Raw genomic sequence first — 22557 nt, 5'->3', positions numbered from 1 at the left:
TTATTGGCTTAGTCTCAGGCTTTCTCCATTGACGTCACTGGAGAAATGTTAGCAATATGCTGGCGAAACTAGTTCAATGTCGCTGGCCGGCTCTGACGTCACGGTTGGGACATTGGGAAGACATTGCTCATCCGCCATGTCGGCCCAGCCGGCCGGTATTTGGAACGGGAAAAATGGGGTGGCACCACCCAACCACCCAACCACCCAAGGCCTTCCAGAAACTGCCTTGCGCCACGTGTCGCGTGTCTGGCGTGCGTATTTGTAAACAATTGCACTCGCCTGTTGGCTGTATTGGTGAGCGAGGCTTTGTCCTTTTTACTATCAAAACAACAGGAGGCCAAGGCGCAGGCGTTGTGGAAAGCTGTGGAAGTTCCACATGGAACAGCGACTGGAATCCGAGAAAGGTGGAACAAAAACAAAGTGCAATGCCTATAGACAGTGAAGGGCTTTTCAATGTGAAACCCATCAATTCCTATTTTTTTCATATTAATTTTAGTTACAAAATAAAAATACTCACATAAAAACTGGAACTGGAAAACTAGTTGAAAATCAAATATTTGTTAATCATTTTATGTAACTTTCAATATTTAATTTTTTATTTAGTTTTTAAGCATTTTAATATTTTTTACTTTTACTAGACGTACAAGTGATTTTTAAGTTGTTTGTAACGCCGTTTAGTTGTTTGTAAAAGTTATGCTTTTATAGGAACAGGTTTATATTTTGAGCAAAAACATGTAGAAAGTAAAATGAAAAATTTTCAAAATTATTTTCTTGATCAGCTTCATTTATCAGTACAAATCGAAAATATGTTGTTCAGGGCCCTGGACTATATTTTTACTATTTTCCGAAGCCAGCTGTTAACTGAACCCACTATTTCGGTCCACCACTGTGATGCCTTGCTCTTGCGCACTTTTATTGACCATTTCTTTGTTGTCTGCCGTTGGTGTTGGTTACCGCAGGCGAATTGGTTGTTGGCAGGGGCTTAAACTGCATTGGGGAACACGGCCAAGTGAAAGGCCAAATGGCAAAATCGATAAAGGGAGTTGGGAACTTATGGGCTTATTACCTTATTTCATTAGACTCGCAGGACGGCATACACAAAATCAAACGCCGCCTGCCTGAAGGAAGTAAATGAGATAGGTGCAGGGGCCCTTGGACACCTCTTACAGCTTTTTACTCCAGTTGTAGGAACCGTTGTAGAAAAATAAAATCAATATTATCATTTTGGTGTGCATATTGAGGACAGTCATATCGCAATTGCTTTCGATCTAGCACTATTCTGGTCGGTATTAGGGCTTAAACTTGATAAGTTGCTCCCGATAAACGATTAGTTTTTATGCCTTTTGCGTTTGAGTGTCATTTAAGTAAGAGTACAAAACTCGCGAAGTCTTATTATAACACTGAACTTTAATGGAGTTTCAAGAACTCTCAGACCACTGAAATATATCAGTTTTTTCTTTATTTTTATTATAATTAATTAATTCTTTTAATTTGTCCTTATTTAGCGAGGATGTGCTGAACAGTTGAACGTGGAAATCTAGACTGCGGCCAGGAACTGAATCATCAGCGCTCTTCCACTTTCCAGCCCAATTTCCAATGACCTTCCAATACCCCTTTCCCGTTTCGACGTGGCAGTTGTCCTTTTTTTAGTAGACAAAATTAATTCCTTTAGATTATTATATCAAGAAACATTTGTTTTCTCCCCAATTAAATTGTTAATTTTTGAATTATTTAATATTCATTCATTATGTTCTCCACTATGAAATGAATTAGGGAACTCCGTAGTCAATGTACAGCACTACTTAAATACATTTAATAAACATGTTATATTTGAGACCCAATAAAAGTAAATATAGGAAAAGCAAATTAATTAGCATGAAATAGAACTTTTCCAAATTATTTAGAAGTTTCTGTGCGAGTATATGCCAGCTTAAATATACGAAACTAGACAAATTTACGGGATTAACCGAAAAAAATAAATGGCTTATATCTATTCACCAAGATAATGTTTTAAAAATACAAAATAATGAATCAATATTTTTTTAAATAAAAAAAGAATCCGAAAAACCAGAATAATTTGTCATTTATTTGACTGAAAAATATTATATATAGAATTAAACAAACATGAACTGGGCGATATTTCCAGCAGGATGTCGTGTTGATGAAAACAATGTCAATGCGGACTCGGAGCCACAGCGCAGTAGCACTTCCACTAATGGCAATGGTAATCCTGACGAGCGTTGGACAAGCGACCGGTCGAACCGGCCGTTACGCAATTAATCGGTCCCCGGATGTGGATGATCCATGGATGAGGCGACACTTCACCAGCGAAAGAAGGGACCAGACTGATTTGCGGGAACCGATGCCGCCGGAACCACGTCATTTCAATGATCCAGATATACTTTTTCAACGGCTGGACGACATGGAACAGAAGCAGATAGGGACTGAGCCGGCAAGTCCTGACAAAATGGCACCTCCTAGCCAGGACGAGAACGTGGACCTCCTAATTGGTCACAAACCTAATTCCGCCCAGCATCTCAGAGTCAATTTTCCCAAGTTTCCCATCGATGCGAGCGACCAGGAACTGGGCGACGGACTCAGTCCGGAGAGCGAAGAACCCTTCGAGTCCCCAGGGACTCCAGACCGCATGAACTTCAATGAGGATCCTCTAGAGCACTCAAAGGAGGTCAATCGGGAGATTAAGAGAATGTTGGATATTTACAGGGCCAAGGAGCGTGAAGGACAACCGGCCATGGGCAAGGCCAATCTGCTGGCCAAGGTCATCAGCTGCAAGATGGACAAGCCCTATGCAGAGCTTAAGTCCCAGACTTATCCGCCCAACAGAAGTAGCCTGACTTCGACCACAAAAAGGACTACAACCAGCACCACACCACGTAGTACCACCCCTTTCTACCTGCCGGAACCCTCGCCCGAAGATCGTCCTGTCGAGCCCCAGCATTCACCTCCATCCAGTCCTAATCCTTGCGGAGATCCTTTAAGGACTAAACCCATGAAACCGGGAGCTGCCAAAATGTTAGTAGATATTATTTTGGAAACCAAGCTGCATGCTCTTTCAGTGCTGAAGAACCTCGACTATTTGGAGATGGAGCTGCTGAGTCAGTCGACTGAGTTAGATGAGTGTGGGGAGGAGGAGGATTTGGAGTCGGAGGAGGATTTGGAGTCGGAGGAGAATTCGGAGTCGGGAGAGATATTGGAGTCGGGGGAGGGCTTGGAGTCGGAGGAGGATTTGGAGTCGGAGGAGGATTTGGAGACGGAGAACCGGGTTACCGAGAGACCAGGGCCAACGAAAGAACCCTTTAAGCGATTTCAGAAGCCACCGATTCCCAATTCGCATGTCTTCTACTTCGGAATACGACCGGCGAGCCACAGCGAAAGTCTCTACGATTTGGCCTTGGCCAAGGAGGAGGAGCTGATGCTGGAGGAACGGGTTTGGGAGGAGTACCAGCACCAGCTTAGGCAACGGAGGCCCTTGAAGCCCAAGAGATTTGACGCTGCTCCGGAGGCAGCCGCTCGATTGGAGCTCATGCAAGAGCCTCGGAAGCCACTGGAGTCGGAGTCCATAGAGTCCCTGGATCCCTTCGATCCAGAAGACCCCGCCGAGGACACCCGCATAAACTTGCAGGCACTGAGTGTGGTGGTGAAGCCCATGCCCCGAAAGGAGTCCGCTTATCCTGCCGCCCACGGGAATCAACCACATATGCCCCAGGCCGAAATGAAAGCCATTCGAGTGGAGACCACTTTAAATGACGAGCTGCAGCCAAGCAAAAGACTTCGAAGTGGAAAAAGGAAAAAGAAAAAACACAAGTTTTATGCTCAGGAAAAGCAGCCAACACATGACAGGTATCCCCCTGGCATTGCTGGCGTCTTCTATTGAGTCACTTGTATACAGTTTATTAACGTTTACTTGAAATATTTTGTCTAACACAATTATATATTTTTGAATAAAAAAAATCATTTAAATTTTGCCGCCCTTTTGAAAATACCAAACCATAGCTTTTGGTATTTGCCTGCCAACAGTGGGGTTTTTTGACATAAAGGCTACGGTCACATCACAGCGCGCTTTAATATCAGAATTGTCAAAATAAATATTCACTTTTCGATCTACGCACTTTTAATTTGTGTCAGGTTATTTGTTAAATTGTTGATACTTAAGTATATAAAGTGAAGAAAAAGTCATAGAGTGAAAAGATACAAAACGGAGAAGTATAAAAAGCAACCAAAAATCGCTTTTGGCGCCATACTGCATTTTCCATTTCACATGAAGTCTCCTTTATGCAGATTACAGTGCATATCTAATTGAGATTTTACTTTCAATAACTTCTTATTTTGGTAAGTACTAAAAATTGGGAACGAAAAGTGGGTATAGATTTCATTAAAAATCTTAAGTGAAAGTAACGGCACTATGTCCATATGCGCAGCAGCAAAATGCGCTTCAAAAGAAGGGAAACTAATATGTGGAACTTCTCAAATTTCCTTAAGATCAATTTCGGCATTAATACAGAAAATTTGACGCGTCGCCAATTTGTTTGATCGTTTCTGATTCTGCGCCGCCGCTGTCCCCTTTCTCTCTCTATGTCTTTGTCCCTCTTTTTTCCTTATCCGTCTTATCTACGCACCTCCGTTCTTGTGCTTGCCAATTTTGCACACGGAAAAAAAAATTTAGTTTCTTGAGGGAAGTCCTCGATTTGCAGTTTGATATACATTTTACTCATTTTAATCATATTTGCTCAGTTTATTGCAGCTCGAATATTTAAAGTCTCAAAATTAGTTTTTTTTTTAAACCTATATTTTTTCAAAAATAAAAAAATTTATAAAGCTCTTAGTTAAATTAATGGGTTACATATTTCCCATCTAATTTTGGTAACAGTCAGTCAGTTTTTGACAGTCTCATATCATTTGACGAAAAAGTGCAAAAAATTTTATTTTTTTCTCTGCATGCTTGATTGTTGCTCATTTTGGGGTGGCGGTGGGCGCACGCATTCCACACCACTTGAATCATGCTAAACGGATTAATATTTATTTGTTCATTTTTTTTCAGAACTGTTAACTGTTAACAGCAATGGACAAGGAGGAGGTCCTGAAGCATGTGGGCAAGGTGGTCAGGGCCCTGATCACTTCCGCAAAACCGCCGGTCGAATTGAAGTCCATCTGCAGAGATTACGTGGCCGTTGAGGGCGAACAGATACCCTTTCGGAAATTGGGTTACATGAACCCCCAACAAATGCTCCAGGATACTCAGGAGTTTAACTTTCAGAGTTACGGCAGTGAGGTAAATGACATGTAAATGACCCAACCAATTGTCACGCCTTTCGATTTCATAGTTTATTTTAATTGTTGTCAAGATTCTTGGCGAATTACTGCATATCGCAAGTGTCGGAGAGAGCCGCTCTCTGCCACCCACTTCGGTCGCTTTCTTTCGCCCACTTTGCCCGCTCTCCCAGCCCAGCTTGCTCTCTTTCTCTCACGTGCGCAGGTTTTGTGTGGCTCTTTGTCAGTGCTGGCCAATAAACTTGGAAATATAGCTACACATTTAATTTAAGGGAGGTTCTGTTTTGCTTATTAAGCCCACCTAATGTTTTTTTTAACGTTGAATAGTTATTTTTAGTGCTTTTAGTGAATGTTGCTCCTACCTATCTTATGTAATATGGCTTTAATTTTCGGTATAAAAATAAAAGGTTTTTTTTATCAGTTCTCCGAAGCTAAGACACGAAATGTTCTTCAATCTTCTACGTCTGGAAAAAGGCCAAGTGCTCATCACCGATGGCGGACGAGCTTTTGACGAGCGGCGGTGGCCGCTTTCAGTTCGATTCTCTGGCTGAACGCGTGCGGTGAGCCGCTGCTGCTGCGCCGCCTCCTTCCCGCTCCGCTCCGACGTTCCGCCCGCTCTCTCTGCCAAAGGGGCAACGTGTCAACGGCGCCTTCTTCTTGTCATCTCCGCCGTGAAAAGTGTAAACAATGGATCTTACTTAGTCTAGTTTAGTGTTCCTCTTAGTACATGCATATGTACATACATATATTGAAACGCCTTTCCCTGAGCTTTGTTTTTCTCGTTTCGCGATTCGTGCTGATTAAGCGCTTTGCTTTAATAAATGCAGCCAAAAACAAAAGTGTACATATAACGCGAAAATCGAAACGGCCAGCAATTTAAACTTGCCTGTGTGTGCGTGATTGCATGGTGAAAGTGAACGAACGTTGGCTATCGTATGTTTTTCTCTCTAAATGCCAGTCCATCTGGCCATTACACTTGAACTTTTTGCATTATTCTTGTTTAGTTGTCTGTTTCCTCACCTGTGGGCGAAAGTGGGTGTTTTGGGCGGGTTCTTCCGGCCAACGCAATTGCATTGTTGCCAAATCAATAATCAGACAGCCCACAGATGCAGCACGAAGCGAGCTGATGATATTCATTTATTTACGCCTAGCTTCAATTATGTACTCTGTGTATCAGCATTTCCGAGCTCTCGCTCTGCACCATTATCACGTCTTGGTCTTGGGTTTCAGAGCCCTGCCCATATCCAGACCCCACTGTTCACCACTTGGAGCTGCGACCCTATTAAGATGATTGCAGCATTGAAACAAATGAATCATATACCGAATTTAAACATCAAACCACTCGGATTTCCAAACACAATTCCGCAGCACTTCAACGGGCTTGGCTGTAAAGTAGCTGGCTCTGCAGTTTTATGGGGCATATTTGATTGCCCGAACTCAAGAGCTGTACAAGCGGAGCCACTTTCCCTTCCCAGAAGTTGCCGCAAATAGATACAATCGAGAATAAATATGAATATTTTACATTCTATGTATATATACTATATGCCTGGGTATCAGAACCTCAACAGTATTTAAAGTATTAACCATTGAGGTTTCTAAAACAAATAGCCTTTTTTATACCTTTTGAAAATCGGTTTTCAACAAAAGTGCCAAATAAAGAATAACTTTTAAGATTCCTTGTTTAAAAATTAAGAAACAAAACACGTTTTTATAGTCATAAAACTTAATAATTTATGTATCCTATCCCTAACAGATCATCATCACCGCTAAATACAACGCCAAAACAGAGCATATTGCGTCTATGGTGCGCAACCAAAAGTCTAGCAAGTCCAGGTCAATATCGAAACCAACGCCAGCTGCCCAAAGAGCAAACAGTCAGAAGGTCAACTACTCCTCCAACTCCCACAATAACAAGCAGTTCCAGAGCAACTACCAGCATCAGCAGCAGCGATCTTACCAACAGCAGCAGTATTGGCGTCCACCACCAACGCAAGTGTACCTGCAACCAGCCCCACAGCAGTTTCATATACCGTCGCAAGTGCATGATCGCCGGCACCTGCAGCAAGAGCAGCAGCAAGAGCAGCAGAAAGAGCAGCAGCGCAGGCTCCAGGAACAAGAGCTGCTGACAAGGGCAAAGCGGGAACAAGATCTAAGGGAACAAGAGCTGGGCGCGAGGCTCAAGCGAGACGAAGAACTGAGGGTCTGCATTGAACAAGAGCTAAAGTCCAAGCTTAGCACGGAACTGCAGGCCAGGCTCAAAAAGGAGCAAGCCAGGTTTGAAGAAGAGTTTCAGGCGCGGCTTAAAGAACAGCTGCAGTTGTTTAAGAAACAGCAAGACCACGAGCTTCAAAAGCGAACGGAAGATTTAGAAAATCAGAAGAAGGCTTACCAGCGACAAAAACAGGAGGAGGAACTTAAGCAGTTAAAAATCAAGGAACAGCAGCGCAGGGAACAGGAGCGCAAGGAACAGGAGCGCAAGAAGCAGGAGAACAAGGAACAGGAGCGCATAGATAACGAGAAGCGGGAACGGTGCGAACGGAACGCTAGGAAGACACTACTGGGTTGTGATCAGCCTGTGAATATGCGATCTGTAAAGTTGGACCACGAGAAGATCGTCTTAACGATTGCAAACGACAAGGCGCCCGCCATGAATGGTCACGGCCAGAACCATGTCAGGTCCAACGGACAAGGCAAATACAACGGTAGCAAGCCGCCATTGCGTGCTATCCTGGGCCATAGTGCTCCGCAGCGTCATCAGGCTCCAAGCAGCGTTTTTAATACACCTGAATCTAGCTACAACCGGCCGTTCCATCCGCGTGTGCTCCACCCCGGAATGTCGCGCTCCACGGGCAGCTCTGTAAACCATAGACTGAAGGTGAAGTCGCAATCGGATGCTCCAGCGCCAGCAGGAGCGCCCATCACTCCGCCCGCTTCGCCGGAGAACGCACAAATAAAGTCGGCTGGCAAACCCTCGCCCAAGGATGATGTGCTAAGGGTGCAGGACACCCAGGTCACAGCGGGCAAATCCAAAACCATTGCAAAACCGAAGGTTCCGCTCAAAATAGATGCTTCCTTCGATGCCGTCTCTTCGCTGAACCTGTATTGCGAGGCAAATGGCTATGAGAAACCATCGTATAACATATTCAACAAGCCGCCGCGCCTGCACTGTTCGGTGCGGATCGATGGCGATGTGTACAGCAGCTATCCGGAGGAGTTCGCTGCTGAAGAGGCGGCCTACCAGCGCACAGCCCAGATCGCCATCCAGCGTATCCAGCACGCCGAGTCGCACCAACAGCTCTCCGTTTGCACTCTAAGCAATGAGGAGTTCATCGACGGATTGTACAAGGAGTTGCTAAAGTACCCGCACGGCATATTGGGCCACAAACTGGAGGATTGGTATGGCAGCACCTTCCGCCAGCACCTGCCCAGCCATTGGTACGACCTGATCATTGAGTCGAACAAAATTCGCGTTGAGCACGGCATTGACCCGAGGATCATACTGTTCGCCAACGATCCGGGCATTCCAGAACCGATTCGGATCAGCACGACCAGCATGTTGCCGCAACTGAAGCTGCCATGGCAGGCAAGCGAGGGTGGAACGCACGACTTGAACATGTTCATCAGCCACTGCGACTCCACCAAGCGGGTGTGGGCTCGGCTGATCGACCAGATAGCCAACTTTGAGGAGCTGACAAAGCACATGGGTCGACAAATGGCGGTGCCGCTGTTCCGCCAGAAGGTCGCCAAACCGTACGTTAACGAAATCTATCTGGTGGAGCTGCCCGATGGCTGGAACCGTGTACGGGTGATCTCCGTTAATGAGGAGCAACGTTCGTGCAGCTGCCACTTTGTTGACTTTGGCGACGTGGCGCTGTTCGAGAGTGAGGAGCTGTTCCAGTGTCCGCCACAGTTTCTGGTACTCCCGCCGCAGGCCGTGTGCCTGAGCATGTACGCGTTGGACAAGTTCGAGGACCATCCGCACGCCCAAGCGGTGTTGACCAAGGAGCTGGATGGCCAGTCGGTTGTGGCCCATGTCCTCACCACCGAAGCACAGTTCCTCGAACTGGGCGGCGATCCCCAGGGGGTGTTGGAGAAGGGCAAGCGACGGGCCTGCTTGGTGGCCACACTGTACGACACCTCGACGGCCGAGGACATTCATTTGAACGATTTGGTTGCCAGCAGGATCACCAAGTGTACACCGGCACCTACGCTTTGTGACGAAGCGAAGATTGGTAAGACCACTCCCGTTCTTGTGTCCCACATCAACGACGATGGCGATCTGTTGGTGCTGCTTCGCAACGATGACCTCAAGTTTGTGGAGCGCAGCATTGCCCAAACGGTGGCTGATTTGGGTGAGCAGGACCGAGTGAGCTATTCCGATCTGCTCCACGATCGCCATGTCTTCGTGTGTGATGAGTCGGTCGAGGGCCTGAAGCAGTGGTTCCGCGGGCAATTGGTCACCAGACCCAAGAATCCGGAGGAGGAGACCTTCGACGTCTATTACGTGGACGACGGAAGGCAGCGCAAGACGCACATCTCCAATATCTACCGCCTGGAGGCCAACAACAGAGCGCTGGCCACGTTCCCGCCGCAGGCACTGCCCGTTCGCCTGCACGACGTTCCCGAGATCGCGGGTCAGATGCTGGGGCGTCTTCGCGGTCTCATGCCTGCTCGCAGCCAGGCTCTGGTGGGTTTAACATACGATCTGTTATATATATTTGACTTACCTCTAACCTGTATCCTGTGTACCTTCTCTTGCAGCTCAAGGTTGTGGCCAAGGATGGCGCAAAGCCATTGGTCAACGTCTTCATCCGCGGCCAGGATCCGGAGTCCATGTACATGTGCGTGAACATCGGTCTTCGCATGGAGTTCGAAATGGCTGGGTAAGCGCTTTCATTGGAGGTTTCTGTGCATCGTGTATTCATTCTATATCAAATCATTGTGGTCAATGTCATCTAATCACATCGCCATCAAGCTCCCTACCCAACGACATCTGAATCGTGCCTGGTGCCCTATAAGTTCAGCTAATACATAACTATTATATTCGATTCTCTGGTTAATGCTGTCTCTATTAGTGCTTTCGATAAACTGGAACTGACTTGATAGGCTATCGCATAAACAAATTCGATCAACGCTAACGAAAATACCCCGTAAATAAACCTACTGTAAGCTAACACTAAGTCATTCACATCTTTGTATATAATCTGAAGAATATACTCATAAGTTGTCACACATTACTACCCTGTAAGTTGTCCACAAACAAGCAAAGTTTTTAAACCTCGAAACCAACCCTAAATCCTGCCACACCCAAACCTCTTCTTGTCCCCGTCCCACCGACGATTCCCCACCCGCACAGCTCCATACGTCCGGAGAAGTGCGACGATTTGCCCCTGAGTTCCAACGTCCAGCTGCCCAGGCGCAGCAGCTTCAGCTCTGTGGTCTCCAGCCAGAGCAGTGGCAGCGACCTTGTCGCCCTCACCCCGCCAATAACGCCTCAGAAGGCGGCATCCAACAGATCGGGCGCCACCACTTTCTCTTCACTGCTGCTCAAGGATTATGAGGCCATTCCAGCGGTGGGCGCTTACTTCGAGGTGCGAGTTGCCCTCTCCGTAAATCCCGGTCATTTTGCGGTAAGTCTAACCTATGATATATGATATACATATATGCCTCAATTCGAATACGCTGCCTGTTGCAGGTGCAACCGTATAAGTGCTACAACCAGTTGCAGACTTTGATGAAGGATCTGCAAGAGCATTGCACGGGACCTGCTGCCAAGGGAGTCCAGCCCTCACAGCTGGCCATTGGAGAGGCTTATGCTGCGCCCGACAGCGACGGCGTCTATCATCGGTTAGTTGTTGCCCAGAAAGTGATAAACCAACCAAAAATCCTTCCAAATCATAAAGAATTAATTGGATGTTTACTTATTAATTCAAAAGCTGTTTTGAAATTAACAGTAAAACCATCAATTTGTGTTTATGCTGATGCCACTTGATTGATTTTCTATTTTTATTATATTTTGCAGCGTAAATATTCGCAAGATTTACGATGAAATTATACACGTTCGATTCGTGGATGTGGGCGACGATGGAGTGGTTGCCTGTGATCAACTCAAAACGCTGCAGCCGGATTTAAGGAAGCTGCCCAAAATGGCACTGCCAGCCCAATTATATGGTAGGTTGTGCATATCAAATGCCATGCCTTTGGCCCCCCTAACATTCTATATATCCTGTGCCGCAGGCATTCAACTAGCAGACGTGGTCTGGAGCAAGGATAACTGCGTCCGATTCCGCGAGCTGACGTTGGGTCAGAAGTTCATCGGGATTGTGCGGCGCCTGCACAAGCAGAAGGACGAAACGCGGGCACTCTGCCTAGAACTGGTTGACACCTCCACGCCGAAGGATATTAAGCTGCACGAGATTCTCATCAGCGAGAAGCACGCACAGCCGGAAACGAAGGAAGTCTGAGTGGGGAACGGAGAGTTGAGAGACCAACCACTTGAATTTGTTCACGTTTATGTTTGCTTAATCATAGTTTTAGGATTAGGGACATGTAACTTATTACGACGACACATTCCGCCAGCATGAAGCGGCGATAATAGCCAATAAACAATGGACTTTGCTATCGAGAGAAAGGGTGCACTTGGTTGGCGGACTTGATGTTGGTCTTGACGGCGGAGGGCGCCTTCCCCAGCTGCTGCTGCACGTTGCCGGGACTCATGGCGGGTCCGCCCATGGGCGAGGGTGCCCGGATCGAGGGCGGCACCATCATGCCCGGACCGGGTCCATAGTTGGTCAGCTTGAGGCCCTTGCCCATGCCCACGGCGGCCACGAGGTGCTGCGTGTCCGCCATGCTGCTCGTCTGCTGGATGCCGGTGCGCGAGGAGCTCTCGATCTCCCACTCCTCTCGCGCCTTGCTGACCATGTCCAGGACGTGGGAGACGACCTTGTTGTACTGGGTGACCTGCTTCATGGCGGCGTCGTTGGTCAGGTTGGCCGCCTTCTGCTCGTTCTGGAGCATCTTTTGCTCCGTTATGGGATCCGGCCGGGTTCGCAGGTAGTCGGGAACGATGTCGTGCGAAAAGACCGGCACACGGCCTTCTGTGATGTTAATGAGGGTCTCGTCCCGGTCCATGGAGACCAGTAGGGGCAGAACGGTGCGGTTCCTCAGCGGCGGGCACTGCTCCTTGGCCAGGATCTTGGTCAGGCCGGTGAGGTGACTCGAGATTATGGCGAAGTTGTCCAGGAACGTCGGCCAATTGATGGTCTCGTACTCCAGCTCCAGTTTCTGGATCATGGAGAGCACAGCCATCTTGAGGTCGTTTAGCCGCTGGAGGACTGTGTCCAGCGTCATCTCAAAGAGCTTCTCGTCGCGCTGCATTTTGGTTTGCTTTTGCTCCGAGGTAAGATTATTTTAATTAGTTTTAGAAAAGAGTTTATGTTTTTAATGTTTGGTGCAATGCGTTAGTGTGTCCTAACAGTATGTTTTGTTTTTAAGAAACGGTGCAGAATGGAAAGCGAAGGGGTTTTTTTTAAATATTGCGCTATATTAGTATTTATTCTGCAGCTAGCTGGTATTTTTTAGCCTTAACAACACGGTCACACTGCTGACCAACATGGCCGTCGAGAAAAACTGAACGCAACGCCGTGTTTTACATTTACCACTCTAAAACCTCACGAAATATCGAAAAGCGTGCACGCAAACGTTGCCAAATGTAAGCAAATTAGTCTAGTGCCTGTTTTACATCGTTTACATAATCGCCAGAGCTTAAAATCGGGATTTTATTGCTGTCGTCGGGAGTCTCTCTCTGTCTCACACTCTCCCTGTCTCGCTCTTGCTGACAAGGCAAATATATTGGTGCTGGTGTGTGAGTGTGTCTGTGTATGTGCGTAAACCAACAAAAAGAAAAAAAAAAGAAATGGAAAATGCATATGTGAAAAGAACGCGCAAGCCGGTTGCAAATTGGCCAAATCGCCCGATTTGGGTACGGACTACGCCGCGATATGGATGAAATGGCAGCCGGGTCGTGTCCGCGTTTCACTCTCTACGTTTTCAGCTCTCTGTCACCGCTCTCTCCTGCTGCCCGCGCTCCGAACTCCCTCTGGCTCTCCAACCCTCTCTGCAGCTCTCTTCCTCTCGCTCTCCGCTCTCTCAATATTGTTGATGTTGTTGTTTTCAGTTTGGCCATTTATAATGCTCTCCTAAATGTTTTTTATATTCAATTGTAATATATTTGCAGCTTGTTGTGTATGTTTTTGAAATGGTAAAGTGTGTTGTCGCGTTCGCCAAAACCTAAATCCAAACCCAAACCCTTACCGATTGGGGGTAACAAAACAAGAACAAATCGCTTGGGCAGCAAAATATATACGATACGTGCGCGATATACTATATACATATATATTTGCCAGAGCGAGAAACCGAAATCCCGCGATGGCGTCGCGCAGGCGCGCCGAACTGAATCCCAAACTGCACATGGACAGGCAGCCGACAGCTGCCCGCATAACAGGTACCTGAAAACTGAAACTGAATTCTACCAACCAGCAGCAACTACATATGTAGATGTGGGATAAACCCCCGCCTCGCCGGGATCAGCGATGAAAAGGGATTCCCGGAACGATCTAATGCAATCCACCACCCACCGCCCAGCGCGCACCTTGCCAACCGAAGCTGACCTTTTACCTCTCACCCTTGCAGATCCCTCATTACCCGCCGGCAAGCGACGCGAGATCGACAACGTGATGAAGAAGGCGCGCGCCAACACGACCAACGACTACTGGGACAAGAAGCTGATCGAGGCCGAGGAGAAGGACCCGAATCGATGGCGCCACACGGGCTACAAAAAGATGTACATCCAGGGCGAGAGCAGCTCCGGCGAAAGCGAACGCGAAGGTCGCGATGCCCGCGAAGGTCGTGAGGGCGGAGCGCCTCCCTACGGCCGATATCCGCCCACAGGCGGACCGCCGTCCGGTCCGCCACCGCCGCAGCGATACGGCCGATCCCGTTCGCCCCATTCGCGCAGTCGGTCGCGTCTGCGCAAGTCGCCGCCGCTTTCGCCGCCACCACGTCGTCGATCGCCGCCGATGACCATGCACGGTGGCATGGACCGCCGTGGCGGACCGCGCTCGCCGCCCATGCCGCGTTCGCCGAACAACAACCACGACGCCCTCATGCGTCGGCCCGGCAATGGCCACGGCGGCAGACCCCGATCCCCGCCGGAACCCAGTGGTGGCTCGTCCTCCTCGTCGCTGCGACGCAAGCCAAACGCGTCGCGATCTCCGCTTGGTCGACGCCGGTCTCCCCCGCTTCCGCCGCCATCGTCGTCGGGAATGGAGAAGCGGGGCCCCGTCGCCCACATCCTGCCGCGTTCCAAGCGCCCGCCATCGCCACCGCCGAGAGTAAGTACCGAACACCTCTTTTGGGAGTGCTCTTAACCTTTTTTGGCACAGTACAATACTCTAAATAAGGAATACGTTTTATAAATTTCCTGTTTAAAACCTAATGTTTGCCTTAAAATGTTATAAACAAAACAAATGGCATAATGACATTTTAGAAAGACATTAGTTTCCGATTTTGTTAATCTTATTTATCAATCATCGCCATAAGTTCAGTTGGTAAATAGTTTAATATAATACGTTTTTATTTTAAATCTTCCTTCAGCACTCGATGCGTTCGCGTTCAAACAGCTCGATGAGCAGCAGCTCCGATGATTCCTGCTCCATTTGCTCGCCCAGCCATCGTCATAGATCTCGGTAAGCCAAACAGTGCGCTAAGCTTTGTCTGGATTTGAATTAATAATGTATTATCTACTATTGCAGATCCCGCGGTCCGCGTTCGCCGCCACCGAAGCCACGTGGCCATTATCGTACGGGGGCGCCGCCGCCCCCACCGTCGGAGTCACATGGCCGCATCCATGGTCGCCCCAGTACTCCACCGCCCGTGCGCGGAGGTGGAGGCAGTTCGGTATCCGCCATGGAGAAGTACCGCCAGGCGAAGATGCGACACATCGGCCATGATCGTGGCTCCTCGTCGGATGTGCACATGAAAATCGCGCGAACGTCGCGCCACTCGCCGCCGCCTGAAGATCCGCGTCTCAAGCACCGTCCGCCAGAGCCACCAGAGCCGGCAGCAGCGCCCACAGGAGCTCCGGCAGCACAGGCCAAAAAGAAGAAGAAGGAGAAGGAGGTGAGTACTAGACTTTATTATCTATTTTCGATTAAAATAAAATACGTAATAATCTGATTTTAAATTAATGGTCGATATCTTTCCCAAATCATTATAAAACTTGATCAAAAACTTTAAGTGTTACTTTGTCGCCACTAAACTGCCTACAAATTCATTAAGAACAAGTTCTTATATCACTATTAAAGTCACAGGCGTTTATAAAAAGTCAGCTTAACTCGTTTCCTATAAAACATAGCTCTAATAATATTAAAATCTACTACCCCATAGATAAGGCCACGCATTAAAATTGAAGGTGAGAAACGCAAAAAGCATCCGAGCGGGACGACCAGTGGCACCGGAGCTAACGCGGCGAACTCCTCCTCGGATTCGGACGATTCGAACGGCTCGGACAGCGACGAGGTCGGCACGCTGCCCACATTCTCGGCTACGACGCGGCTGACGCTCTCGGAGCGATTCGGCAAAATGGCGCAGTGGAGCATCGATCGCAGCAACATGGAGAATATGCGCATCACCAAAGACTCCGCCGGTGGGGCCCTCAAGGTGATGATCGAAGAGGGCCTGGAGTCGCCGCCGCGTCGCTATTCGTATTCGCCGGCACCGGCCGGGCATTTTCCGGAGGAGTTGGCCACCACAGCACCGTCGGGTATGCTGTCGTGGGACGATGTGCGCGTCCGTTACGAGTACTACAAGAGTCGTGGCTACTTGAGGGACTTGGATCTTAAGGTAGGCGGTGATTTAACCAGTTTCCAGCTTCCCTGAGCAAAAATTAATTTGCGAAATGTTCTTTTGTTTGCAGGACTATATCAAGTGGGAAGAGTGGTGGTATAAATACCAGGAGTGGTTGAAACAGGAACGCTACTATGAGTACTGGGATCGCAGTCAGCAATTGCGCAGACGACGCAAAAAGCTGCCGGTCACTCAGCGCTTAAATTGAGAGCCCCCCGCATCTCAGTAATTTCATTAACTCATCCTCTTTCCCCTACTCCCCAGAATTCAGTTCATTTAATTGATTTAATTTTGATCTTCATTTATGTTGTATCCTAACCATTTCCGCATCCCATCATCCCCTTTTGTACATTTAAAATGTATAAAACTGCATTTGTCAGCTTACATAACTAATAACAATTACCAGCCAAGCACCCGAAGGTGGTTGACTCGTGGTCCCCGACATCCTGCTTTTGGCGTAGGGTTTCCATTAACACTGAACTTTGTAAGTTTTTTTGAGGGCATGTTGTGCAGTACAACATACCCAAATATTTGTAAACGCATTAAATAACAGTCAGTATAAAAACGGTTTACTCTTACTGGAGGGATAATTGTTTATTATAATGGGAAGTATTATATTAAATTGTAATAATATTATTTTTCATGTGATACCTTAATGTAATGCCATTGCTTACACTTTTCGATCGTAAGTTTGTAAAGCTGTGAAAAAGAGTTTTGTTTTAAATACAAACTTTAGTTACTGGTTCATGACATAATAAAACGAAGGGAAATTCTAAATTTTCGTTGCCAAAAAGTCCCAAAGGAATTTTCATAAGTTTCTTACTCAGTGCTCCATCTAGCGAAGCTTTTCCGAAGTCGTAGCAGAGCTTTTCAAGGTCAGCTATTTTTGAATAAAGAAAAACCGCCAGAAGAAGTCCTAACGACATTGCGAAAAGTGTGAAAAATGAGGCAGGGGTTGTCCCTGCCACTCGGCTGGATGTCAATACTGTGATGTGCACGCAGCGTTTATTTGACGGCATATAAATTGAAAAATTCACATAAAAATGTGTAATTATTTGGCATATTTTCAATTTGCACAAAGGCGAAAAGGGAAACCGTCTGCTGAAGGTGGGCACGCACACAGGCGGAGGTGGGAAATCCGTGCTCCTGGGCGTGACTTCCGTGCACAAATTAGCACTTTTTCGCTGGGGGTTTCGGGGTTGGCTAATAATCAGATTATTCCTGATGCGCAGGGGATGCTAATGTGTCGATATCGAGCTGCTGTCTATCTAATTGCGGTTGAGTGGGGCAACGGCGGCTCCATGCATTACCCATTGAAGCGGACTTTAATCCATCTTGAACCCTAAGGGCAGTTCACATTCACAGTTACCCCTTCACCATAATTGGCGCCCAGCCCCAATCATAGGGGGCCGCCGTGCCCTAGCACAATTAAGCTCTAAATAACAACAGCGTTAAGATGGCTTTAAGGCCCGATTTGGGGCCCATCTCCTGGCTCCTGGCTCCTGGCCACCCCACAACCCTTCAGAAGAACTCGAGGAAAAGTCACGTCTAATTACACACATCTTGGAGCAGCTTTTTGACCTGGTTGACTTGGTTGTAGCGGTGGTCGGACGGTTCGGTTCTACCAAATTGGTTTTAAAAGCCACAGGGGTTGAGGCGTTGAGAGCGCGTGAGAACGTGAGCAATTATTACGGCGTTGTGGGGGAGTGCTTGCTCGAGAGTGGGTTGTTGATGTCGGGGGCACTGGGGCTATAATCCTTTTATAATCCACACACAATGTTATTATATGCTAGAAATGACAAATAAGTGTCACGAATAAATACAACAAGTCTTGCTGGATGGAGCAGGCTGACAACAGTCTGACAGACGCCTACTGGCGTACAAAACGCGTTACGACAGACATGTACACTGCTTTTGACTGAATTTGCACTCAAAAATGTAGATATGTACATGCTTTTTAAAGTCCTTTATGCACTTTGAAACCTAAAGCCTCTTTAGAACATTTTTTAATGTTTTATATTTTTATTTTAATAATAAAATTCCAATAAAAAAGAAAATTTACAAAAGTACAAAAAAATACAATAAAATATATATTTTTTAATTCTTTTGTTTTATGGCAAGTACAATTTTAAAAGTCTTAGTTTTACTAAAATGTGTTGCTAACAAAAATGGTTTGTTTAAGTTAAGATGGTAACAAAAAATTTAAATTACCTATTATTAACCATACAAAATAAAGGTATTTTGGAAACGCTATTCTTCTTGTGGGTTCGAGTTTTCAGCTTGTTTTAAAATAATAAAGTACCTATTTCCTGTCGAAAATAATTTTTTGTTTTAAGTGTGAGGGTGCCTCATGCCTTACTTTTCGCGAAGAAAAAAATAAAAACAATTGAATTTAAGGTCGGGAATCAAGCGGTAAGCAGAAGTACAGCTACCGCCGCTTACAGCGCCAACCAATCACGCACAAAGGCAAGAAATCGAGCGAATGGATTGGGGTCCTGTGAATTAACAATTCCTTTCAATTAAGTGCGCAACCGACAAAAAAGTTGTGCCCCAAAACGCGAAGCGAGGGGGAAACTCCGTCGAACATAAAAGGAAAGGGCAGCCCAGCCAACGATATTTTCGTTTCAATAAAAATCAGCAACCGGAGGATGCAGGAGCAGGATCTCTGGAAGCGGGGGCAAATGAATACGTTGCATATGTGAAGGGGATGGGATATATGTGTGTGTGTGTGTGTGTGTGTATGTACAATAAATAAACGCCGACAGATAACAGACAGCCAGGGGGGCGGGCAGCGAAAAGTCGGTTACATGGGGGCGTGGCAGGGTCTAAAAATCAGCAGCAACTGTAACAAGTTTCGTGTTTCTTTTTCAGTTTCTCCGTTACAGTCAATCAGTTTTGCATGAGCGGTTTCTTTACTCGTTTGCGCGAACTCTACAATTTACTCACACCGACACACACACACGCACACACACTGACTTTCCCACTGACTTTCCCCTATCTGTGTATGCATTTGGGGGATTTCCCCATTTGCTATTTTTTTTTTTTTTTTGAAACAAAGTTAAAACGAGTTGCCTGCACTCGATGATTTAGCAATGAATTCGCTTGTTTGTTGCTGCACGGGGAAAAAATGAATGTTATAAAATAATATGTTTTATATGTTTAATTTATATAAATAAATATTGTGTATTAACTACAAAATAAACAAAACCATAACTGATATAAAACTTAATTAACCTATTACCTATTTTAAAGTGGCCATAAAAAGCTACCTTTCTTTAATAGATTTTGTTAAATATAGCACTTAAATAATAGGAAGGAATTGTTTGCTTTGAGTTATTTGAGAGTTCGACAGAAAATAACTTATTGGGTATATATCTTAACTTACAGGAAGACTTAAAAGGTCCAGACACACCTGTGTTTTCAAGAAATTCTCATCTGGTTTTGCCCGCTCATCATTAACACTTAAATTGGCAGTGGCCAATTTGGTGAGCTTTCTTCGGGCTATCCAAACTCCATTGCCGGGCAGTTGAGTCCTTTCGGTAATTAAAATCGAAGTTGAATCAAACAGGGTCCCGGTCCCACTCAAATACACACAATCGGTTGAAGTCGGTTACACAACGTTTATTCAACTTGTGGCCAAGTTTCCATTGTATCCAAAGACTTAGCTTGTCTTTGATTTTGTCTGAAGTTCAAATGTGTACGACGTGATATTTGCTTAATTTTTCCCTCTTCCTATCCACTTTTGTTTGGCCCCGGGGGAATTTTGGGGATTTCGGTTTGCACGAATAATTATTTGCCCATTTGGGGGTCGAAGTTTTGCCACGGCTCAGGTAATTTGCACAGACAAAAGGCGATTACCACTAGACCAAAACAATTAGAATCGGAATCAATCGAGGCAAGACGGAAACGACACCCTCAACAACTCCTTGCAATCGGATATTAGGAAACTGATTCCACCTGCCCGCAAAACATGCAGATTCCTGATTCTGAGGATGAAACTCGAGCATCACGTTCATTTTGTTCGCCATTTGCTGAAAAGGCTACAAAATCATCCGGAAAAGATGTCGGATTCATGTCGGATCTTCTCAATTTTCTGTTCCATTTTTATTGGAAAATCGTAGTATATTATAATTAAATTTAATTTGTTGCATTATTTCGAAAACAAAGTTTACTAAACAATATTTAAGGAAATATTTTTGTATACCTCATGAAATTAGTCTTAAAATAATTCTTTATTGTTATGTCTCGATAACAAATATTTTCAAGTATTTTCCAATATTCCTATTTTTCGACGCTATTCTTTATTTTATTTGTCATTAAATTTTAAAAACGCTTGTCATGTCCAAATTCATATTTTATGTTCAACTTTTTATGGGCAGCTTTACTTTAATCTTTTCCATTTCATTTATGGTGTCTTTCGTTTTTAACATCCCACATTTGTTTGTTAGCTTGTTTTATTATTGTAGGAAATTTTAAGACTCATTTCCGCGTACGCACACATAAAACAGAGGGAAATCTCATACATACCAGAGCTCATCTGACACACACGAAATTTCCAGAAAATACATAATTTCATTATGTTTTTCCCCGCCCTCCCCTGGATTCGCCTGCAGCGGAAACTGTCAACACGGATTGCGCCCCCTCCATCCAATTTCCCGACCCCCACATACCCACATCTTTGGCCGCCCCTCCCACTTTTCTTAGCTTGGGGGCGTTGGCAGATAACGGTTTACTTTCTTAATCTCTGTACATAATTTTTGCGACTTCATCTTACGCAATGTCTGCCGGATTCTGTCTGCCGTGCTTTTTCGGAATAACATACGCTCTTTTCCAGCCGCCATTCAAGGTAACGTGGCTTATCTGAAAGCTTTAGCAATTTATTTAATTAGTAAATATGCCTTTTTCCCTTTAATGAAATATATTTAAGCCAGCAGAACGTTGAACTACTTTTAGTCAGTGGATATTAACCCAAGTTCTTTAACAAAACGCAATAGAATATAATTTATATAAAATAGGGCACGATTTTTATATTCTTAAAGTGGAAAGAATTGATTTGTTTTGTAATAATACAACTGACATTCATTTTCAATGTATAATAAAAAAATAGAACTTTAGGTTTAGAAACAAATTAATATACTTTATTTGATTGGTGAATTTGTAATTTTGTATATGAATTGAAACTGTTAAACTGTTAAGTTACCTAATCTTTTTAAAAAGAGTTATTTAAATAGGTTCATAAATCAGATTTAATCAGTATTTAAAACTTTAAGCGATAACATTAATATTCTTTTAATAATTTATATTTTAAAATAACAAAAATATTATCTGGTATTAGCACTTCAAAATAAACTATTTTTGCTTATGTTAGCAAGTTTTTTTTTAAACCATTTAATTCCCGGACTTATTTGAATGACAATTTGTCATGTCAGCTCGTAAAGAGTATTTAATGTCTTTTTATCAACAAAGTGGCCCGGTTTGCTCTGTCTTTATCTGCTTATTGTTTCCCCTGTTTGAGTTACATCTGTGCACGGTGGCCTTGGGCACTCAATTCCGCCGCCCATTTTGCTGCATATGTGGGTGACTGCCCTTAATTCTTTTTTCCTTCTTTTGGTGACTGTCGGCAGGTGTCTTTCCTTGAAAGGTCCCGGCATTATCCTGCTCAGTTCTTGGGAAAATATCCTGTTTCACTTCCTACCTTTGTGGTCCTTCGCTGGAGACGCACTTGACCGAGGTGAAAGCAAAGGCATCTCTTTAAGGAAGCGCTTTCAATTACCAACTTAACGCTGATTACTTTTTCGTCAGCGTCATGTCCGGGGATTCGGGGAGTGCCAAGGAGTGGCAAAGAGTGGCAAGGAGGGATAAGCTGGCCCACTTTTGTGCCGCCCCAGGCCACAAGCATATTAGTCAAAAGGAGTTGACTCCTCCACACTTTCACTCTACTCCGACTCCGACTCCGACTTCGACTCCGACTCCGACTTCCACTTGGACTCGGTCTTGGACTCCTCGACTCGGCTTGGCCACTTAATCTCGCCTTTTTGGTATGCACGGACTGTATTCAAATGAATTCTGATTGAATTCATTGAAGCTCATCAGTAAGAAGCGATTTTTTTCTATCTAAGACAGCAGATGAAGCTGGAGCGTTGGAGCTGGAGTCCTGCTGCGACGACTGGGCCTTGGCACATCCTTCAGACATTTATTTTCAGTAATGGAAAAAATGTGTTCTGCAATTTCGCTCATTTTTATACATAAATTTGCCAGGAAAACCCACGAGTGGAGCGGAGTCGTCCAAGCCGTAGAATAAAAAAATAAAAAAAATGCGGGAAATATAATGCTAAAAAGTAAAGTAAATAAAGGATAATGCAG

The 22557-nt window shown here is 45.4% G+C and overlaps 4 protein-coding genes across 9 annotated transcripts; 3 read left to right on the top strand and 1 right to left on the bottom strand.

Annotated features, from left to right (window-relative positions):
* The first annotated feature begins 2115 nt into the window (after positions 1–2115).
* On the top strand, positions 2116–3984 carry LOC108143333. The gene has a single exon (XM_017267652.2). It carries the CDS (start codon positions 2162–2164, stop codon positions 3893–3895), a length of 1734 nt encoding a protein of 577 aa, XP_017123141.1. The 5' UTR covers positions 2116–2161; the 3' UTR covers positions 3896–3984.
* A 151-nt stretch (positions 3985–4135) lies between these two features.
* On the top strand, positions 4136–11916 carry LOC108143503 (tudor domain-containing protein 7A). Of its 5 annotated transcripts, XM_017267966.2 has the most exons (8): positions 4233–4350; positions 5060–5290; positions 7043–9976; positions 10051–10172; positions 10646–10919; positions 10985–11136; positions 11312–11460; positions 11527–11916. In XM_017267966.2, exons 2-8 carry the CDS (start codon positions 5081–5083, stop codon positions 11751–11753), a joined length of 4068 nt encoding a protein of 1355 aa, XP_017123455.1. In that variant the 5' UTR covers positions 4233–4350; positions 5060–5080; the 3' UTR covers positions 11754–11916. The 5 variants fall into 5 exon arrangements, with proteins under 5 accessions (XP_017123458.1, XP_017123459.1, XP_017123455.1 ...); XM_017267967.2 differs by lacking the exons at positions 4233–4350; positions 5060–5290 and adding an exon at positions 5819–5969; XM_017267968.2 differs by lacking the exons at positions 4233–4350; positions 5060–5290 and adding an exon at positions 6032–6222.
* On the bottom strand, positions 11785–12775 carry LOC108143505 (mediator of RNA polymerase II transcription subunit 8). The gene has a single exon (XM_017267971.2). The coding sequence runs from the start codon at positions 12664–12666 to the stop codon at positions 11908–11910; it is 759 nt and encodes a 252-aa protein (XP_017123460.1). The 5' UTR covers positions 12667–12775; the 3' UTR covers positions 11785–11907.
* Positions 12776–12873: 98 nt separating this feature from the next.
* Positions 12874–16759, top strand: LOC108143573 (basic salivary proline-rich protein 1). Of its 2 annotated transcripts, XM_017268083.2 has the most exons (7): positions 12876–13000; positions 13526–13792; positions 13981–14681; positions 14944–15035; positions 15102–15468; positions 15736–16191; positions 16265–16759. In XM_017268083.2, the coding sequence occupies exons 2-7, from the start codon at positions 13717–13719 to the stop codon at positions 16400–16402; spliced, it is 1830 nt and encodes a 609-aa protein (XP_017123572.1). In that variant the 5' UTR covers positions 12876–13000; positions 13526–13716; the 3' UTR covers positions 16403–16759. The 2 variants fall into 2 exon arrangements, with proteins under 2 accessions (XP_017123573.1, XP_017123572.1); XM_017268084.2 differs by lacking the exon at positions 13526–13792 and having other exon boundaries at positions 12874–13000.
* The last annotated feature ends 5798 nt before the right edge of the window (positions 16760–22557 follow it).

The sequence above is a fragment of the Drosophila elegans genome, unplaced genomic scaffold (genome assembly GCF_018152505.1).
Source record: "Drosophila elegans isolate 14027-0461.03 unplaced genomic scaffold, ASM1815250v1 contig_183, whole genome shotgun sequence".
NCBI lineage: Eukaryota > Metazoa > Arthropoda > Insecta > Diptera > Drosophilidae > Drosophila > Drosophila elegans.
This window is presented reverse-complemented; position numbering and strand designations above follow the sequence as displayed.

Excerpts from the sequence above, each read along its gene's own strand:
- LOC108143333 (XM_017267652.2), top strand. The coding sequence starts at position 2,162 with ATGAAAACAATGTCAATGCGGACTCGGAGCCACAGCGCAGTAGCACTT.
- LOC108143503 (XM_017267966.2), top strand. The coding sequence starts at position 5,081 with ATGGACAAGGAGGAGGTCCTGAAGCATGTGGGCAAGGTGGTCAGGGCC. Across the intron at positions 10,173-10,645 it reads ATGGAGTTCGAAATGGCTGG|CTCCATACGTCCGGAGAAGT; the intron begins GTAAGCGCTTTC and ends CCACCCGCACAG. Across the intron at positions 11,461-11,526 it reads ACTGCCAGCCCAATTATATG|GCATTCAACTAGCAGACGTG; the intron begins GTAGGTTGTGCA and ends CCTGTGCCGCAG.
- LOC108143505 (XM_017267971.2), bottom strand. The coding sequence starts at position 12,666 with ATGCAGCGCGACGAGAAGCTCTTTGAGATGACGCTGGACACAGTCCTC.
- LOC108143573 (XM_017268083.2), top strand. The coding sequence starts at position 13,717 with ATGGCGTCGCGCAGGCGCGCCGAACTGAATCCCAAACTGCACATGGAC. Across the intron at positions 13,793-13,980 it reads GACAGCTGCCCGCATAACAG|ATCCCTCATTACCCGCCGGC; the intron begins GTACCTGAAAAC and ends TCACCCTTGCAG. Across the intron at positions 15,036-15,101 it reads AGCCATCGTCATAGATCTCG|ATCCCGCGGTCCGCGTTCGC; the intron begins GTAAGCCAAACA and ends CTACTATTGCAG.